Below are 18057 nucleotides of genomic sequence, written 5' to 3'. Positions count from 1 at the left end.
CAACCAACCGTAATTTTAAAATTTATATGCTACCCAACTCCTGGTGATTCTGGGGTAGCAAATCATACAAATTTGATTGATGAATTAGCTGTACAATTGAAGTGAGTGAAGTGACCCTCAATTGGTCAAATTGGGCCATAGTAGTTATCCTTATCTACAGAGCATCTTGAATGTTGCAATATTCTCTAAGCCCATATTAAAACTGTCCAGAACAGTAGTCACCAACTGGTGGTCCGTGAGAAAATTTTAGTGGTCCACAGAAAAATTATTTGCATTTTTTATATTGCACTAAATTAGGGGTCCTCAAACTACGGCCCCTGGGTGGGATACGTGCAATGAACTTTTGTGTTGCTGCAGAGAATCTCCCCCTTCAGAGTCTTTTTGAGGGGGGCAGAAATTCTGACTTGAGGTCTGCTTTGGCCTCCTGGTTCAGGGCTTTGGACGAAGGCTTGAGGGAAGTGCCACTGGTGGCAAAGAGCTGGAGGGCCTCGTTCCAGTGGGACTGCCTCATGGCCTGGAACTAGCTGACCATCTCAGCCCGCTGAGCCTCCAGGCGCCGGTACATGGCTTGCACTCCTGGAGGTCTTCCCTCTGTTTGGAAAGCCTATGCTCCTATTCCTCAGCCAGGTGCTTCTGCTGAGCCCCCTTCTCAGTCAGATCCAATTGGAACTGAGCCAGCTGTTTTGCCAACTCTTTCTCATGTGGCTGCTTAGCTCCAACAACTGCTTCCTGTTGGGGCCCTAAGGAGGCCGAGTGGGCAGGCAAGGAGTGGCAGGGAGGGGAGGGGCAAGTCTAGGCCAGCAAGGCACCCCACAACGTGAGTGACATCAAGTTGGCCATGCCTACCCAGTCATATGACTGCCTAGCCATACCCCCCTAGCCGGTCATTAAGCAGATCATATTAGTGGTCCGTGAGATTTAAAATTATGAATTTAGTGGTCCTTGAGGTCCAAAAGGTTGGGGACCACTGGTCCAGAATGTGTAGTAAATACAAAATGAAAATAAATAGGCTAACTGTTAACCTATCATGGAATTACAAGATGCCTGTATTAAAGTATCTGAACTGGCTGCCAGTGGCATACTGAACACAATGTAAGATGTAAGTATTAACTTTTAAAGACTACACGTCTTATAGCCTAAGACTGTGATGGCATACATATGGCACCCTTGCCAGAGGTAGCATGCAGAGCCCTCTCTGTGGGCATATGTGCCGTCGCCAACTGCTCTTCCGGGTTCCATCGCGTGCATGCGCACTGGCCAGCTGCTCTCTTCCAGGGTCTGGTATATGCATGCGCGCCCAATGTGCATGCATGCGACAGAACCCGGAAGAGCAGCTGGCCGGGGCGCATGTACTCCAGTTTCGGCACTCTAGCATCACTGGCCTAAGAGATTAGCCTGTCCAGCTGTTAAGATTTTCAAGAAAGGTCTTTTTGAAGATAACCCCTACTGTCAGAGACCCATATTTCTAGAATACTGGAGTATGCCATCTGTACTGCTATGGAATTAAAATACCCAGGAGTTGTATGTACCCCTTCCTAAGCAATATGAAGATTTATAAAAATGAAAATGAAAACAAAAATAGTTGCCTTGACTATTTGCTTGCATAGAAAGATAGGGTGAAAATAAAATTTAAATATTCAAATGTAAAACAAACAATATCAGACAATGAAATGTTGCAAAGCCTTTTTATTGAACACAGAACAGTCCTTTTTTAAAAGAGTACTTTAGGTATGAAGGGGTAAATAAAACAGCTTGCATACAGTATCATTAACGGCATAGATCTGATTTAAAAGTATTTTCAGTTGGTAACATAAGAAAAAATAGAGGAAAAGATGTCATTTCGTAATGCAAATAAGAACAAGGTGAAAACAAAATTAATTATAAAATATAAAAGTACCAGTTTTCACTGAATTCTAAAAATCCCAAAATTGTGCATAAAGAAAATAAACACTATGGTACATGCTAAGGAGATTAAAGATCTATATGTGCACAAAATGTTCTTCTGTTTTAACCATTTCCTTAAAAGCTTGACTAACTCAGCTAAGAACATAAATTCAGCCTTTGTTACACATACATATATACAGTAAAATTGCTTCTCCATAAAAATATTAAATTATGCATTTCAGTAGATTATATTTGATGCCCATCATTATTGTATTATCATTACTCTTTGGCATTTTAGCGTTGTCTGATTTGGTTTCATAGTTCATCCTTGTAATTCTAATGTTATATTTTCCCAACCAAATACATTTCAAAGTCACAAGAATGGGAGATGTAATGTGGCCCCGATCATAGTGTAAGCCTATAAATATCTATTCAAAAGAAAATACCTCCGAGTTGACTGGGATTTTCTTCCAGTCACTAAATCCTGAAGAACTTATTCTATTTTTTTAAAAAAACAATGTCAGTTACTACGGTAAAAGTTACCCTTAAAAATGTGCTCTGCAAAAGCAAATGCAAACTTCCTTCCCTGACTAAGCATTAGTTCGCTGCAGAACTAACTCTTAGCGGACTAAAAGCATGGAACTTTAATTCCATGTGACAATCTACTCAAGTGTTTTCTTTCACCATCTGGCAAGCTCAATTATGCTCTCCGAGTTGCAAATATATGTCTGCCACATACAGTATTTTTCTCTGTACAACTGAAGGGCTTTTTTTTTTTACTACCGGTTCTGTGGGCGTGGCTTAGTAGGTGTGGTGTGCCTTGGTGGGCATGGCAGGGGAAAGATACTGCAAAATCCCCATTCCCTCCCCACTCCTGGGGGAAGTATATTGCAAAATCTCCATTCCCATCCCACTCTGGGGCCAGTCAGAGGTGGTACTTGCTGGTTCTCTGAACTACTTAAAATTTCCGCTACTGGTTCTCCAAAACCTGTCAGAACCTGCTGGATTTCACCCCTGTTGTTCCGTCAGGAAATTCCTCCTTAGTTCTAGGTTGGATCTCTCTTTGATTAGTTTCTATCCATTGCTTCTTGTCCTGCCTTCAGGTGGGTTTTACTGAGTATTATTGCAGAGTTTGTTCCATTCAAAAAAAAAATAAAAATGGGACTATCTTAAATTTAGAGGGAATAAAATGCTTAAGTGTAACCACATGATGTAATCAGTTCATGAAATTATTCTTGTTTACAAAGATAGGCACCCATTTGCAGCAGCATTAAGTTAGATTAAATGAATGAGGTTGCATTAAAGAACATCATTCCTCTCCAGGCAGGAAATGAGAATGCTTTCTTCGGCAACAGGAACTTCAGAGTGAGCTTCTGCAAGGCAGGCATTTCTGATGCACATGATGGTTCCAGATGCCTGACTGGGCCTTGATGAACACCATAAACACGTCACTATAGCACTAACAGCTATCAGCAATGCAGATAATATCACCAGGATGAATATTCTATGATATGATACTTGAAAAAAAGAGCGAGAAAGAAAAAACTTGATAGTAACTATTTTAGTTTCATGTTTAGGAATTAAAATATGGGAAAGTGATGTCACATACCTTTCACTGGTGATACTACAGTCTCATGAGAATCTGAAAAACAATGCATAATTAACTACTTCATAGGTTAGAGATAAGGGCCATATAGCTAGGAGTAAGCACTGTGGTTGCACAGGTCCTTAGAACCTGTCGGGCAGCCAATTTAATTATTTTTTAAAGGTATTTTATTTAAAAAAAAACTTGGTACATGAAATAAAAGTGTAAGTGCATTTCTAGATTGTATCTAGATCCTTGACAGGCATTTTTAGACATCACAAATGGTAGTTTTGCTAAGAACGGCATCTCCCAGCCCAGAAAAAAATGTCAAAAGATGAAATCATACAAAACATCATGTTGAATTATAAGAGACAAGTCAAGAAGCATCCAGAGTTTATCCTCTGATAAAAACCATTTCTTTTCTGCACACCACCACAATGAGCAAATCCCATCCCCAACTCCCATTAGCAGTTATTTTATATTTCTCCAAAACTTCAAAATGTTCCTATCAGCCTCAAAAGATTGACTGCCTTAGATTTAATAATTATATTAAGATGTTCCCCTTGAGCTAAATTTATCTCTTCAGAAAAATATGAACATTAAAAAGCTTTGGTTAGGTAATACCATCAACAGTTTACTTGAACAAATCAAGTTTAAGGATTTTTTTCTGCTCATTTTATTCAGTATATAGAGTTATATGGGTATAAACATTAATTATAGTTTTTCCTCTTGTGAGTGTATTATTTAGAATAAAAATAGTTGTCACTAATTTTGGCCAAATATGCAAAAGTACTGGGCTTGAGAGGGAATCTCCTAGGAGTAAGATAGCAGTTTTTTGTTCAATTATTAGATGACTCATGCAGTTTATTTTTTTAATTTAGTGAAATGGCACAGGAAAATCCCTGTCTAATTCATGCTCTCAATTGTGGAATGAGGCATATCCCATCTACAGCGTTTCTCTCCCCCCCCCAATAAAATATATGTCCAAATGATAAACATCAGCCTCACTAAATTTTCATTAGTTGTAGTTGGGATCTTTGCAAAGCCTACGCCACTCCTATCTTTTTTTAGAACTACATATTCCTTAAGAGGTCCCAAATGTTTTCTCCACTCTGGGGATTGGTGGCTGCAAATAGTTTGCTTTTGGCCCAGCTAGGTTCATGTTCGCACAGAAAAAAGAGTTAATGTTAAAAAGCAACAACCTGGGGCTTATGGGTTTTTTACCCTTTAACTAGAATGTAAGAAGAAAAATTGTAGTTACATATCCTTTAAACATAGGTTCATACCTGTGCTGGTTTTACATACAAATCCTTTTTTCTCATGACAGGGTACTAACTTCCAGATGCCATCTGCAGTTGTCAAGACAATGCAGCTGTTTCCTGTCCATTGACCCACCTCAGTCTCCTCAGTGTCCCAGTTTGAATACTGAACTGGAGAGCCATCAAACGATATTAGCGTAGCATCTAAGAGCAACATTAGTGACATCATTAAAAAGTCAGGAGACTCCAGAATCCATGCACAAGATCTCACAATTCCATTTATTATATCTCCCCACCCCTGGTATTTTCTTATATCATACTTACACCCCTGTATGGATTTGAGGGGAGATATCTGTGAACAAACTACTACGATTGCATCATAATTTATTTAAAAATTAAATAGTCCTGCGGCTTTAGAAATTAGAGGAGTGTCCTTCTAGCTTTAGTTATCTTCAAGGAAAATCGTGCATCATAACTGCAAGCTATTTCTTGTCATACAGTTTTATCTAGAAGTAGTCATTAAATGTTTATGAAAATGCAATTTACTTGGGAGCTGTCCATCTATGTTCTTTTTACGACATAAAATTATAGATATTTTGCAAGCTACTCAGAGTGTTTTGGAGGAAGTAGATTGCAAAGTAAACAATGAAAAACAAATGCACTCATTTTAGGTTCAAATTCATTTTTACTCCAGAGGTATTGCTGTTCCTCTTTATTCCTTCAAAATACTGTGTGTCTTCCCTTAAACCTTTATGCAGAACGAAACAACCTGTAAATATCTAAATGGATTTCTAAGTATGCATCTTCCTGTCTTTTCATTAAACAACTTTAAAAAACCTCAGAGCTCCTTTGTGAACCAGATGAGTTTGAAAAATATATTCACTGTATGTTTAAATATGGGATATATAGACAAAGAATGTTGGTCCTAACAAAGGTGCTAAGAGAGCAAGTGTGGGATAATGGTTAAAGCATAGGGCTAAAAGTAGAAAGATCCAAGTGCTAGTAAGCTAAGAGAATGATAGTTCACTCTTTCTCTCTCACCCAAGATAGTTAGCAGAGTTGTAAAGAAGAAAACATGGGGGAATTAAGAGGATGGAGCATTCTGCACATCCCCTTGAGTTCCTATATAAAAGATGCGATATAAATTTAATAAAGTATGAAGACTAGTTTATTGCACACATGCTTCCAAACTTCATTAGAAGTGAAGGCATGTCAAAGTTCAAGAGGAGAAAAAAACGAGTAGAGATGGCTAAATAAAAGTAGCTTCTTTTCCACAGAATAATATGAAAGTGGTGATATCAATAGCAATAGCACTTAGTCTTATATACCGCTTCACAGCCCTCTCTAAATGGTTTACCGAGTCAAAATATTACCCCCAACAATCTAGCTCCTCATTTTACCGACCTCGGAAGTATGGAAGGTTAATGAGCAAACAAAATACTTAGCTCATTACAAAAATGAAAATGCAGTAGGAACTAAGGGGTCCTATAATCAGAATATAAAGTAAAACAGTTATCATTTGCATGTTGTGTTAATTGGTGGCCCAGCTAATTTTAACTACCAAAGAAATTTCATGTATATGCTGTGTGCCAAAATCTCAAATAGTTGGATGTGACTTAATTCTTTGCTGGCTTCTGTTCACTTACTATCCATAAGGAAGTGAGTATTCAACCAAATCATTTCAACCAAAGAGCCAACATAATGTAGTTCTTCTAAAAGAAAAATATTTTCATCTCTGCCTTGGATTGTTAGAAGATTAGAATCTGAAAATGAACAAATGGCAGATTTATCATTAAGCAAATATACTTAGAATATAAAAATATGCTGATGCAAAATTTTACCTTTAGGTTTACTTAGAATTTGCTTTAAACAGCCGAATTCCCACATTATGTATTTAATTAATTTGCTGCAAGATTTCTGGATTAAGATCATAAAACAACCAAATGAAACAAGCACAATGTAAAGTCTATAACGAATTAAAACAGCCACAGAAGAAAACCAAAGCAAATCCAGAGGCACAGAAGAACAAGAACCATATTTTAAAAACTAAAAAATCTGTGGGGGGGATCACTTTTTCCTCTTGGCATGGAATGCAAAAAGCAAAATTTAGTTAGGCAATTGGGCCTAAAAAGGTTGACCCATAACCAGGCACCACTTTTATTTTTATTTATTTCTGTATTTATCACATTTATATGGCCACCCATCTCATAAAAATGTGTATAAGAATTAATAAAGCCAGATACATAAAAACACTCATTATAAAAATCCTTATTAAGATTATTGAAAGTCAGTTTGGTGTAGTAGTTCAGGTGCTGGTTTAGAAACCAGGAAACAAAGTTGTTGTAGGGAAATGAGGAGGAAGAAGGATGTTTGCTGCTTTTAGTATCTTATAAAGTAATAAAGGTGGAATAAAATTTTAATAAACAAGAATTAAAAAAAAGATATTATAAAACATTCAAAATATACATGCAGAGAAAACAAAAAAGCAACCACAGTGAAGTCTTTTAAGAATGCCTCTGGATTCCCTGGGATTCCCCCAGGCCTGGTGTCATAATCAGATTTTAAGGGACTTCTGAAAGGATAGCAGGGAATGGACCTAACCTGACTTTGTGTGTGTGTGTGTGCGCGCGCACGCGCGCGTGCTCCATAAGGGAGCAGAAGAGGCCCACTTCCTGGGACCCATTAATTGTAAAGCTCTACTAGGTGGTATCCCTACCATGCTTTCTCTGCCAGGCATTCCCCCAGGAAGACCTCAAAGTGCAGAAACTGGAACGCACAGAAAGCACAATCCCTGCCTTTTTCTCCTTCAATGACTGTAGCTATCCCCCAGGTTCAGGCCTGAGTTCAAAACCCTTACCGATTTTAAATTATCTTCCCAGACTGTATCTAATAAGTGCCTACTTGCTTTCACAAGCTTTTCACTGAGGCCTTCCTGCGTGTTTCCCAACAGCAGTGGAGATTCATGGGAAAAATTCTCTCATTAGAGAGAAGTGTCTGGGGCCTACTTTGATATCCTTAGAGCCCAAGTCATGTGTCTTTATTATGGGTCACAGACACGGCAACAACAACAATAACAACAAAAGAACATGTTACATACTGTATGTAATAAAAAGGCTCCTGATTATGCTTAGTCAACTTGGCTATTAGTAATGCATGGATTCCACTGGCTACCATTACAAACTTAGCAATGGTAAGAGTTATTTTAGGATCTTGAAATGCCAAAAGAAACTACATAAAATTCCTCTGTCTGGACTAAAATGGACTAAAAAGAGTTCATTGCAATTGCTCAGTAAAAATTAAATAAAAATAAAAGATGAGCTCATGATTCAACACTTCTCTTTTCAGAGAAAGAAAGCCTTTCTACTTAGGGAATTTTCCAGACTTCATCATTCAGCACAGCTGAAAGCAAGAATTCCAACCCAGAAAAGGATTTAAAATTTTAGCTTTAGTATCAGATTGAAAGTTCTGTTGCATTATTTTATGCTCTTTTTCAGTAGTTTGTTATTAACAGGTTTTTGCTAATTAGGGAAATTATAATCATAACTATGTCACTCCAATTTCAATGCCTCCCAATTTTTTCCACAGGCAATTTAACACATTAGATTTGCTCATGGTTTAGGAGCACATTTTACATGAAAAACCAGCTACCTCTATCTGTATATTAAGATTTTCAGTGGGGAACTTCCAACACTGACATAGGATGAGTGATTAAGATGGAAATTGTCTTCTCATTAATTGCACCACTGGTATAGAGGTATGTACAAATGGCATTCTGTAGATATGCCATCCTATATGCTGTACACACAGATGGGGGTACTTTAACCAAAGAGATGTGCTTTTACTGTCCTTTGGACATCTACCCAAATTTTTCTTGAGCTTTTTAAAGGCACTTTATTCCAGCTGACTTTCTTATGCTATAACTTAGTAGCTTTGGAGAATATAATTCTCAATATATATATTTATTTCTTACTGATAATTTCTATGCTACTCCATTCTAAATGGCTTAATGACATACAAAAGTAGATGATTAAAAATAACACAAGAAACAAACCAACAGTGCTGAATAGGCAGTCCGACAGAGTTAAGCCCCAAATTTAAAAGCTTCTTACCTTGCCTTTTGCAAAACTCCAATGCTTCGTAAAAGTTCAGATTCTCAAAAACAGTGGAAAAGCTGTAGCAACTGCTATTAAATCTTATCCAAGGCACGGTCTTTTCATCACACAATTCCTTATTTTCCATTGATTTTTTCTCTGTGACAAAACGAAACAAGTGGAAGTATTTTTTCAGCATTATCACGAACGTTGCATTTGTTCATTAAGTTTGCATTTTTTTTAAATTAATATGTCCAAACACATGATTTTAATGCCAGTCATGATTTTTGTATATTTTGTGCCTTGACACTGGCAGAAAATTGGACAACTCTGCTATTATCTTGTGTTATAATGAATCCCACTCCCTCCAAATCTTCAAGCATTATGTAAGTTTTAATATCCCTGATTCAGTTGCTCCTTTCAAATAAGCCAAAATGGGTTATATTTATCAAAAAGCATTTCAATGTTTAACACAAGAGCTGACTTACTTGGTGGAATATGGCAAATTGCACCCTTCAAAAGCTCTTCACAGTCAGTGTTTTCCCAATGTCCATTAATATCAATGTAAACACAGTGTCCCGGACTTCGCGTTTCCTCTTCTCCCCAAAATGTAAAAAAAGGCCTGGTGCCATCTGACCACTCAAAGTGGAGACCATTCTGCCAAAAGAAGTATTTGATTGGTCTCTGCAGGTCATTAACTCAAGAGGCTTTTATGCAGCAACTACAATTTGATGAGGTACTTCATGCTACAGAAATGAAGCAATTCTGCTTGAGGTGAGGAGGAATTTAAGATTCTTGAGTGAAGCGACCTGGTCTTTATTTTATTTATTTATTTTTGTTATAACAGTATATATAAGCATTAACATGAAATAACTATATAATATATAAGCATATATATGAGCATAAGTATGTAATAACTGTATTAATTGGATATAATGAAGAGGAACAATAGGACAGGGAATGGTAGGCACGTTTGTGCTCTTATGCACGCCCCTTATAGACCTCTTAGGAATGGGGTGAGGTCAATAGTAGATAGTTTTTGGTTAAAGATTTTGGGATTTTGAGAAGAGATCACAGAGTCAGGTAATGTGTTCCAAGCATTAACAACTCTGTTACAGAAGTCGTATTTTCTGCAATCAAGATTGAAGCGGTTAACATTAAATTTAAATTTATTGTTTGCTCTTGTATTGTTGTGATTGAGGCTGAAGAAGTTTTCAACAGGAAGAACATTGCAATAGATGATTCTATGAGTTAAACTCAGGTCATGTCGAAGGCGGTGTAGTTCTAAATTTTCTAAACCCAGGATTTCAAGTCTGGTGGCATAAGGTACTTTGTTGTATTCAGAGGAATGGAGAATTCTTCTCATAAAGTATTTCTGGACACGTTCAATTGTGTTGATATCAGAAATGTGGTATGGGTTCCAAACAGGCAAGCTGTATTCAAGAATTGGTCTAGCAAATGTTTTATATGCTCTGGTTAGGAGTGTAATGTTTTTGGAAAAGAAGCTACTCAAGATTAGGTTTACAACTCTTAGAGCCTTAGAGTCTTAGAGTCTTGTCCAGTAATTCCAGTTATCTGAAGGAAGCTTCAGAGCATTTTTTAAAAACCTCTCCCGGTTAATAGAGGTGCCAGATAAGAAGCTTAGGAGCAACATGAGATGAAGCACCCTGCCTGCTTTACTTTTTTGAAGCAGGGGAAAAGGGCCTGTTATTCCATAAAGCAGCTTCTAAGGGAGGCTTCACCTGAACCGTTTTTTTGAAGCCAAGCATCCCTACCAACCTTATCTTTTTACTATTTACTTGGGATTAATATACTTTATTCATTCTTTTTTCCAAGAAAGGGATGTAAATGATGCTTCTACATTGGACAACTCTCAATGACTCTAAGTGGCTTACAACAATAAAAGAAACTCTAAGTCAGGGGTCACCAACCTTTTGAACCTCAGGGACCACTAAATTCATAATTTTAAATCCCACAGACCACTAATATGAATTTTTTAAAAAAGATAAATAGTATTTAGTGCAATATAAAAAATGCAAATAATTTTTCTGTGGACCACCAAAAATTTTTTGCGGACCACCAGTGGTCCACGGACCATTGGTTGGTGACCACTGCTCTAAGTAACATTTATTTTTAGAAGCTGGATCATACCTTTGGATTATATTTAATTTGTGATTCACTGGAATATTCAGGTGCTTTTCCCATGTCTTCCTGCTGAGCTATGTCTTCCCTACATTATATTTGTGCGAACCCCAGTTTAATATTCACAGAAAACCATTGATCATGCTTTAAAAAAATTGAAGCTGCTTTATCCTATGTCAGATCATTGAACCTTCTTTCTCTTGCCAATACTGAGATCTCAAACAGGAGTGTTCCATTTCTTGCCTAGTAAATACAGTATTACCTTATACAGTTTAAAAATGAAATGTACAGTGTCAAACAAAGACACTGAAAAACACGAAGCTGTGATCAAGTTATTTTTAAGGTTCGGATTTCATGGATGTTAAAGCATATTAATGAATCGAGAAATCAGCTCCCTCTGGGGCAAAAGTCATCTCTCTACAACTCTTTTAACCCAGTGCAGTATTTCCACTGGCTAAATGGAAATTCTCTCTTTTGCACATGGACCCTTTTGTCATCCTAAAACGATGACATCCTAAGTGTTGCATGGAAGAGCTCTCAAAATGGTATATACAATCCACCAGCAGAGATGTTACCTATGGCATGTCCCTCTGTAGGAGGTTTTATATGTCTTATATCCCCCTTGGGGTGGAAGTCCACATTTTTACATAGCCACATGGGGTTTTCATTTTCATTGATCCCCTGGCTGGAAGCAACATATGATCAGTTTCATCCTCCTTAGGATGCGCCCCAAGTGTGTAAGTCAGCTGTTAATTGTATGGGGTTCAAGAAAAGGGATATATAGAAGCTCTTAGAATGCATGTCATGTACACCAGTGGCCCCCAACCTTTTGAGCACTAGGGACCAGTTCTGTGGAAAGAGATTTTTCCATTTACCAGAGGGGAAGTTGTTTCATGTGCCGCCTGCATCCCATGGATGGAGCTTTGCTTGCTTGTGCGGCCCCTTTTCTAGCACGCCCAGTGCTGGTCCATGGACCAGGGGTTGGGGACCCATGATGTACACCACTATCTATGTCTGATAAAATTCCAAAGAAAGTGAAACCAGTCAAGTGGTACCTCCTGGTAATCAATGTAATTGGAACAAGGGAAAAGAACCCCTAATCTTAACCCACCCAAGGGAAGGCAGATAAAACATTCATCCTGACTTCATCATTACTGCTTTTATAGCAGAATTATTCTATCCTGGAATAAAACATGAAAACTCTAGGTTTACAATTTTATATTCTTTTAAACTGTATTTCTGTTGTTGTTAGGAACATTGTTAGGAAGTACCTTTACCTTACACTAACCTTTGCTTAAATATTATCTTCATTGCGTTAAATTCACAAAGAGTTAAACTCCAAAGCATTTTTGCATTCACTCATTGGACATCTTTAATTAATCTCCTAATAAATTAAAGTTGAATGCACTTAATACTACATCAATTGGACAAAAATTTGAAATACCTACATCTGAAGTGAACAATCCAATCCAGTGAGCGTAACCCACTCGATTGATCATTACGGTAAGGAAAGCTTGGTGGTAGTAGTCTGTAATGCTGACCAATTCAGCCCCAATCTTTTTGCACATTTGTGAAGCCATGTACCAAGTCATACTGCCATTGATCAATGTATATGTCCTATTTGCATATTCTAAAGTATCAGGGATTGGATACATCACCGAAGGATCAATGATATGTCTAGAAGTATCTGTGATAGAGAAGATCAAGAGTCATTTGGAAAAAAAAATTAAAAAGGTCAACATTAAGACATTGAACATTTTCAAACAAGCTATACCCATCTCTGAAAGAAATATATGTGACAAATACTGCAAGCTATTAGAGTTATGAGAGGACAGGAGGCCTGAGATTAGCTAGCACCTGGGCTGATGGTGATGCCTGACCCTTTAAGACCTCTCCCAGGCCAGATAAGCTGCTTCGCAAAGAGCAACTATAAAAGCCCTGCAGCAAAGCAGCTGGGTGTGTGTGTTGGTTGTGGTCATTGGTGTGTTAGTTTTGGAGAAGCAGTGGGTGCAGAAGGGCTCCAGAAGTGAGAAGGGTTGTGGATTTTCTAATCCAAATAGGAAACTGGAGAAACGAGAATTGGAGAAACTCACTCCTGATAGTTAACAGCTTCTTGGATGAGAAGTAGACCTTCCAATAGACCTAGGAAGGGTATGGAATCAAACTGGGACTACTACCCAAGTATTTGCCAGTTTCCGATACCTGGGTGTCTAAGAACAGTGGTGGCATAGTGGTTGGAATGCAGTATTGCAGGCTAATTCTGTCGACTGCCAGCAGTTTGGCAGTTCAAGTCTCATCAGCTCCAGGTTGAAATCAGACTTCTATCCTTCTGAGGTCGGTAAAATGAAGACCCAGATGGTTGGGGGCAATATGCTCTGTAAACTGCTTAGAGAGGGCTGTAAAGCACTGTGAAGTGGTATATAAGTCTAAGTGCTATTGCTATTGTTAAAACAAGGCTAAGGAGTGGGACATCTAGAGTTTGTGGAGCCCACTGAACTGGCTATTGAAAAAAGAACCCTGTGAAAAGAGAGTATTAAGTGGTAGATGAGTGCTATTGCTTGTCAACCTTCCCCAGAGTAGTATTCTACAGACATGCTGAATAATCTTTGCAACAAAAGGAGCTTGTGGAAGAGTGCCTTTGCTTACCTGTGCTCTGTACTGCCCGCCTTCTGGCCCCTGCAAGCCTGCCCATGCTCAATTGCACCTGGCTGTGGCTCCTGTCAGCCTGCCTGGCTCAGTAGTGCCTGTGTGTGGCCATCCACCTACCTGCAATTCTCACCTGTTGGCCTGCTTGCCTAGGAGTTTGGTCACAGAAATCCTCTCTTAATGACCTGTGAAGTTTCTGGGTTATAATGCCAACTGAGGCAGTTGAGATTGCCATCAATGTGGCATCATGCTATATGACCACATCACTTAGCAATGGAAATTCTAATCTTAATTGCTATTATAACCTGATGAACACTTCAACTTTGAAAGTTGTCTCTGTCTAAATACAGCAGGAATAGCACCAAATCACCTAGAAGAGTACTCAAATTTATGCAACTGCCATATTCACTATTCCCTTATCTTTAATCTCTAAACAACTGCCAATAGACAGTTTCAGTAAGCATTCTAATTTGCAGAAAGATGTCATGACTCTTTTAGTTTTTCTGAATGCTCTTGTCTCATTTTCATCTATTCATTCTTGTCATCAGGCAGAATAATTTCTTCCCCAACACCACAGTAATTCAGAATTTTGTATAATTTTTCCTAAAATTGCTTAATTAATTATCACCATTTACCAAAGTCTAACACTGAACAGTTGCCAATTTCTCATCATGAATACATATTGAATTAGCAGCAACAACCGCACGTAAAAGCCCCATCCCAGAAGTAGATATCTTTCATCCTATCTATAAGGGGAATCTCTCTGCACACACACCCATACAAAGCATCCAAAACTGAAATAGAAGCATTCACTTTCCTAAAGTAAATCTTTTGGGAATTGGAACTCTGTGCAGCTTTAGATCAGTATCTCTCAACCTTGGAAACTTTAAGATGGGTGGACTTCAGCTCCCAGAATTCCTCAGCCAACCTGGATGGTTGCGTTATTCTGGGAGTTGAAGTCCACCTGTCATAAAGTGGTCAAGGCTGAGAAACACTATTTTAGCTCAAGGATAATTGCTGGATGGATCATTTAGGTAGTAGACTTCATACAACATACGAAAGAGATTAGTAAATTAGATTATAAATATTAGCACATTTTTATATAAATGTTATAATAAGTTACCTTGAGCTTTCTGGCAGACAAACCCATTTTTATTCTCACAGTTTTCAAGGTACCACTTTCCCATTAAACTGAAACTTGGATTATTTAGTATTGAAGTACATAGGACAACTTTTTTTTCAGTATCAGCAATGTAATGATTCTGAAATCAACATATTATGAAAGAAATCAGTGGGAAAAGCCATAGACAGACTTTAAAAAAAAAATAAAACTGATAATCAGAGTATACATAAAAGTGGGAAATGCCACAAAACACTGTACTACAATTTTTTTTTAAATTTTTAATTAAAATTTAAAATTAATTTAATTTAATTTTAATTTTAATTAAAAAAAATTAATTCCTCCTCTTCCTAGCTTTTTGGTCCCCACAATTCACTGCTTTTAAAACAATCAGCATGCAGTGTATTAGCTGCACTGCCCTTTCTCATTAGAATTTTCTTTGTTCTGCAGTATTTTTAGGAAATTTTTAAAAATCTCAGTAAAACATTGCAATATTTTAGCATAGGAAAGTGATACAGAAATAAACACAGATAATAAATATCATTACAGGAGACGACTTCCGGTGTCCAGTGGCAACGGTCGTCTGGAGGCTTCTCCTGCCTCCAGTGCCCGAATCCGGCCGCCGCCGAGGCCCTCAGGGGCCAGGTGTTCCGAAAAGGACACCTGCCGCACGGACGGCTCGCCAGGGGTCTCCCAGCCGACATACAGGACTGGGGGGACCGATGCTGGCGCGTCCTAGGCTCGGCGGGGTTTGGAGGCCACAGGCCACGGCCATTACTTTGGTCGTCGCCTGGGCCGCTGTGCCCGGTGACACCGGGGCTTTGGATTTATAACTGCAGCAGCCTGGTGGTGAACAGGGAACGGAGAAGAACTGAGGAATGGAGAAGGGAAGGGGATATCGGTAAACGCGAGTGGAGTGCTCGGAGTGCGGGGGTTTTCTCCCCTGCGGCTGGAAGGAGCACAGTCATTCTGGAGAGAGGAGAACTTAAAATAAGAAGATTACCGGTTTTGTGGAGCTCTGGAGAGAAGAGGTGATGGAGAAATTTAGGAGGGAGGTTTGAGGCCCCCTCCTCTGGGGAACAATGGTGGCGCCCAGCTCCCGCCTTCACTATGAGAATCTTGATGACATCACTTCCCTTCGGCTTCCTGGTTGACTAACTGTACTCTGGACTCGTTGCTCCTGTGAGTGCCCCCTGGTGGATCCGGAGGAAATTACAAGGATACTGTGCTTGCCTGAGGATTTTGAAATTTTTTTTTAAATGGCAAAGGTCAGAGACCAACTGCTGGAGAGATGGAGAGAATTCTGGAAAAGTTATCCAATATGGACAAGAAACTGGATGATTTGCAAAGAGGCCAAACGGAAATAAGAGCAGAAATTGTGACTATCCAAAAGGATTTAAAGGATACTCAACAAGTCTCAGCAGAAAACAAGCAGAAAGTGGAAGGTCTGGAGGGTGAGATGCGGGCAGTGCAGAAAAGAGAGGAGACGACAGGCAATGCTGTGCTTGGACTACAGATGGATAAAATGTCTTATTTCCTTAGGTTTCAAAATTTGGAAGAAGTGGACCAAGAAGATTTGAGAGATGTTGTGACTAAATTGTTGGGAGAATTTCTTGGGAGAGGTGTTGATTTATGAATTGGGATGTGGATCGAGTTTATAGAGTTAATTCACAATATGCACGCATGCAGTTCCCAGAGAGGTTCATGTCAAATTTGTGAGAAGAGAGACGAGAGATGAAATTCTTAGAAAACATAGGAGTGGGGCACTGACTTATAGGGGCAGGGAGATAGCCATTCTGAGGCAGATTCCCAGACAGGTACGTGAAATGAGAAAGAAATATTACTTTTTGTCAAGCAAATTGTACCAGAAGGGAGTAGGCTTCAGATGGCTGATGCCAGAGGGATTGATGATTTTCCGGGAGGGCATTACGAAAAAAATTAGTACAATTGCGGAGGCTACGGCCTACGTGGAGGAACACAAAGCCCTCCTGGAATTAGATGATCCAGGAATTGAAGAAGGGGAGGTTATAGACCATGGGGCGGAGGCGGCTGCCGCTGTTGGGGCCCTGGAGTTGGGTCAGGCTGAACCCAGAGTTCTGAGATCCAAAACTAGGAAGTGACAAAGATATTTGGTATTGTGTTGGTTTTCCTTATTCTCTTTTGTATGATATTCTGTTTATTCTTGACCCTTCTTTATTGCGTATGTAAGATTTGTAAACTTAGCTACTTCGTGTTACCTGCTTGCCATATGGCTGTTGTATGTGTTTAAAATTTGAGCAAAATTCTTATCTTGCATAAGAAAAATGAAAATTTACCATACCTGATATGTATTTGTATAAACCTTTTTTGACCAATAAAAACTTTTTGAATAAAAAAATAAAAAAATAAATAAATAAATATCATTACATATTCTTATTGTTGACTTTGTGCAAACAATTAATGTATTATTTGTTGTTAGAACTGATAGATTTGTTAGAAGATAGAAAATATTTAATTAATTTAATTAAATTAATTAATGTGACCACCAGAGGTTCACCTATAAAAATTTCCAATCAAATGGTTTTTTTTTTGTTTTTGAGAGAGAAAGATAAAGTTTGCAGCAATAATTTTCTTGGGATTTTCTTCTGAGCTTTTCTCAAGACAATCTTAGTTGAACCATAACATGTAATTTTCTTTCACTGAAACAATTTATATTTGGACAATAAATAGGAGAACTATCAAAGGACATCACTTTATCACTGAATTCATTAAATAATCTCTGGAAAGCAAAATCCATCAACAAGATCCCACAATTCTAGTTTCGATTTTCTTCTTTTCCCCAACATTTGCCTATATTAGAACTGGAGTACCAAATTCACTGATATTATGAAGATTTTTGTCCCTTTCATAGTGCTACCCAAATTCAAATGAAGGCGGCTTATTTTCATATTTATTGATAGTTCAGAATTCCATGGTTGTGCAAAGCATTTAAAATATGTACTTCACAAAACTGGACAAAGTATGTCTCATAGAAGCTTTAAAGGAGCTACATCATCTCTGAGACTCATACAGCTGCTTTGAAAGGTGCTCCCATCTTTCTCTGCAAGCCCAGTAATTTCGTCTGATTGATGTGCTGCGCATGCACAGACAATTTGGGACATCCTTTGAAATGGCCCTGTGAACTTTGCAAATGACTGTAACTGCTTTAATACTTTGGACATGCTTTATTTGCACTAATACGGTTTGCAAAGCACCAGAGGTGGATACTGGATATGATTCATACTGGATAAATCAAACACCTGTTAGATCATTGGTTAGACTGGGAATTAGGAAAAAAAATCCCAGAAGATG

The 18057-nt window shown here is 38.3% G+C and overlaps 1 protein-coding gene across 3 annotated transcripts in view; it reads right to left on the bottom strand.

Moving 5' to 3' along the window:
• Positions 1-1684: 1684 nt before the first annotated feature.
• Positions 1685-18057, bottom strand: part of PLA2R1 (phospholipase A2 receptor 1) — a 193045-nt gene continuing 176672 nt past the window's right edge. For all 3 annotated transcript variants that reach the window (XM_058191864.1, XM_058191847.1, XM_058191854.1), the window contains 8 exons: positions 14731-14869; positions 12410-12648; positions 9308-9476; positions 8838-8978; positions 6375-6491; positions 4756-4932; positions 3494-3526; positions 1685-3401 (listed from right to left, as the gene is read on the bottom strand). In XM_058191864.1, the coding sequence (XP_058047847.1) occupies positions 3184-3401; positions 3494-3526; positions 4756-4932; positions 6375-6491; positions 8838-8978; positions 9308-9476; positions 12410-12648; positions 14731-14869 (1233 nt within the window). In that variant the 3' untranslated portion in view covers positions 1685-3183. The remainder of the gene's footprint in view (positions 3402-3493; positions 3527-4755; positions 4933-6374; positions 6492-8837; positions 8979-9307; positions 9477-12409; positions 12649-14730; positions 14870-18057) is intronic.

Source organism: Ahaetulla prasina, chromosome 1 (assembly GCF_028640845.1).
Source record: "Ahaetulla prasina isolate Xishuangbanna chromosome 1, ASM2864084v1, whole genome shotgun sequence".
NCBI classification, from domain to species: Eukaryota; Metazoa; Chordata; class Lepidosauria; order Squamata; family Colubridae; genus Ahaetulla; species Ahaetulla prasina.
Note: the sequence above shows the minus strand (reverse complement) of the source record. Positions and strands in the feature narration are given on the sequence as shown.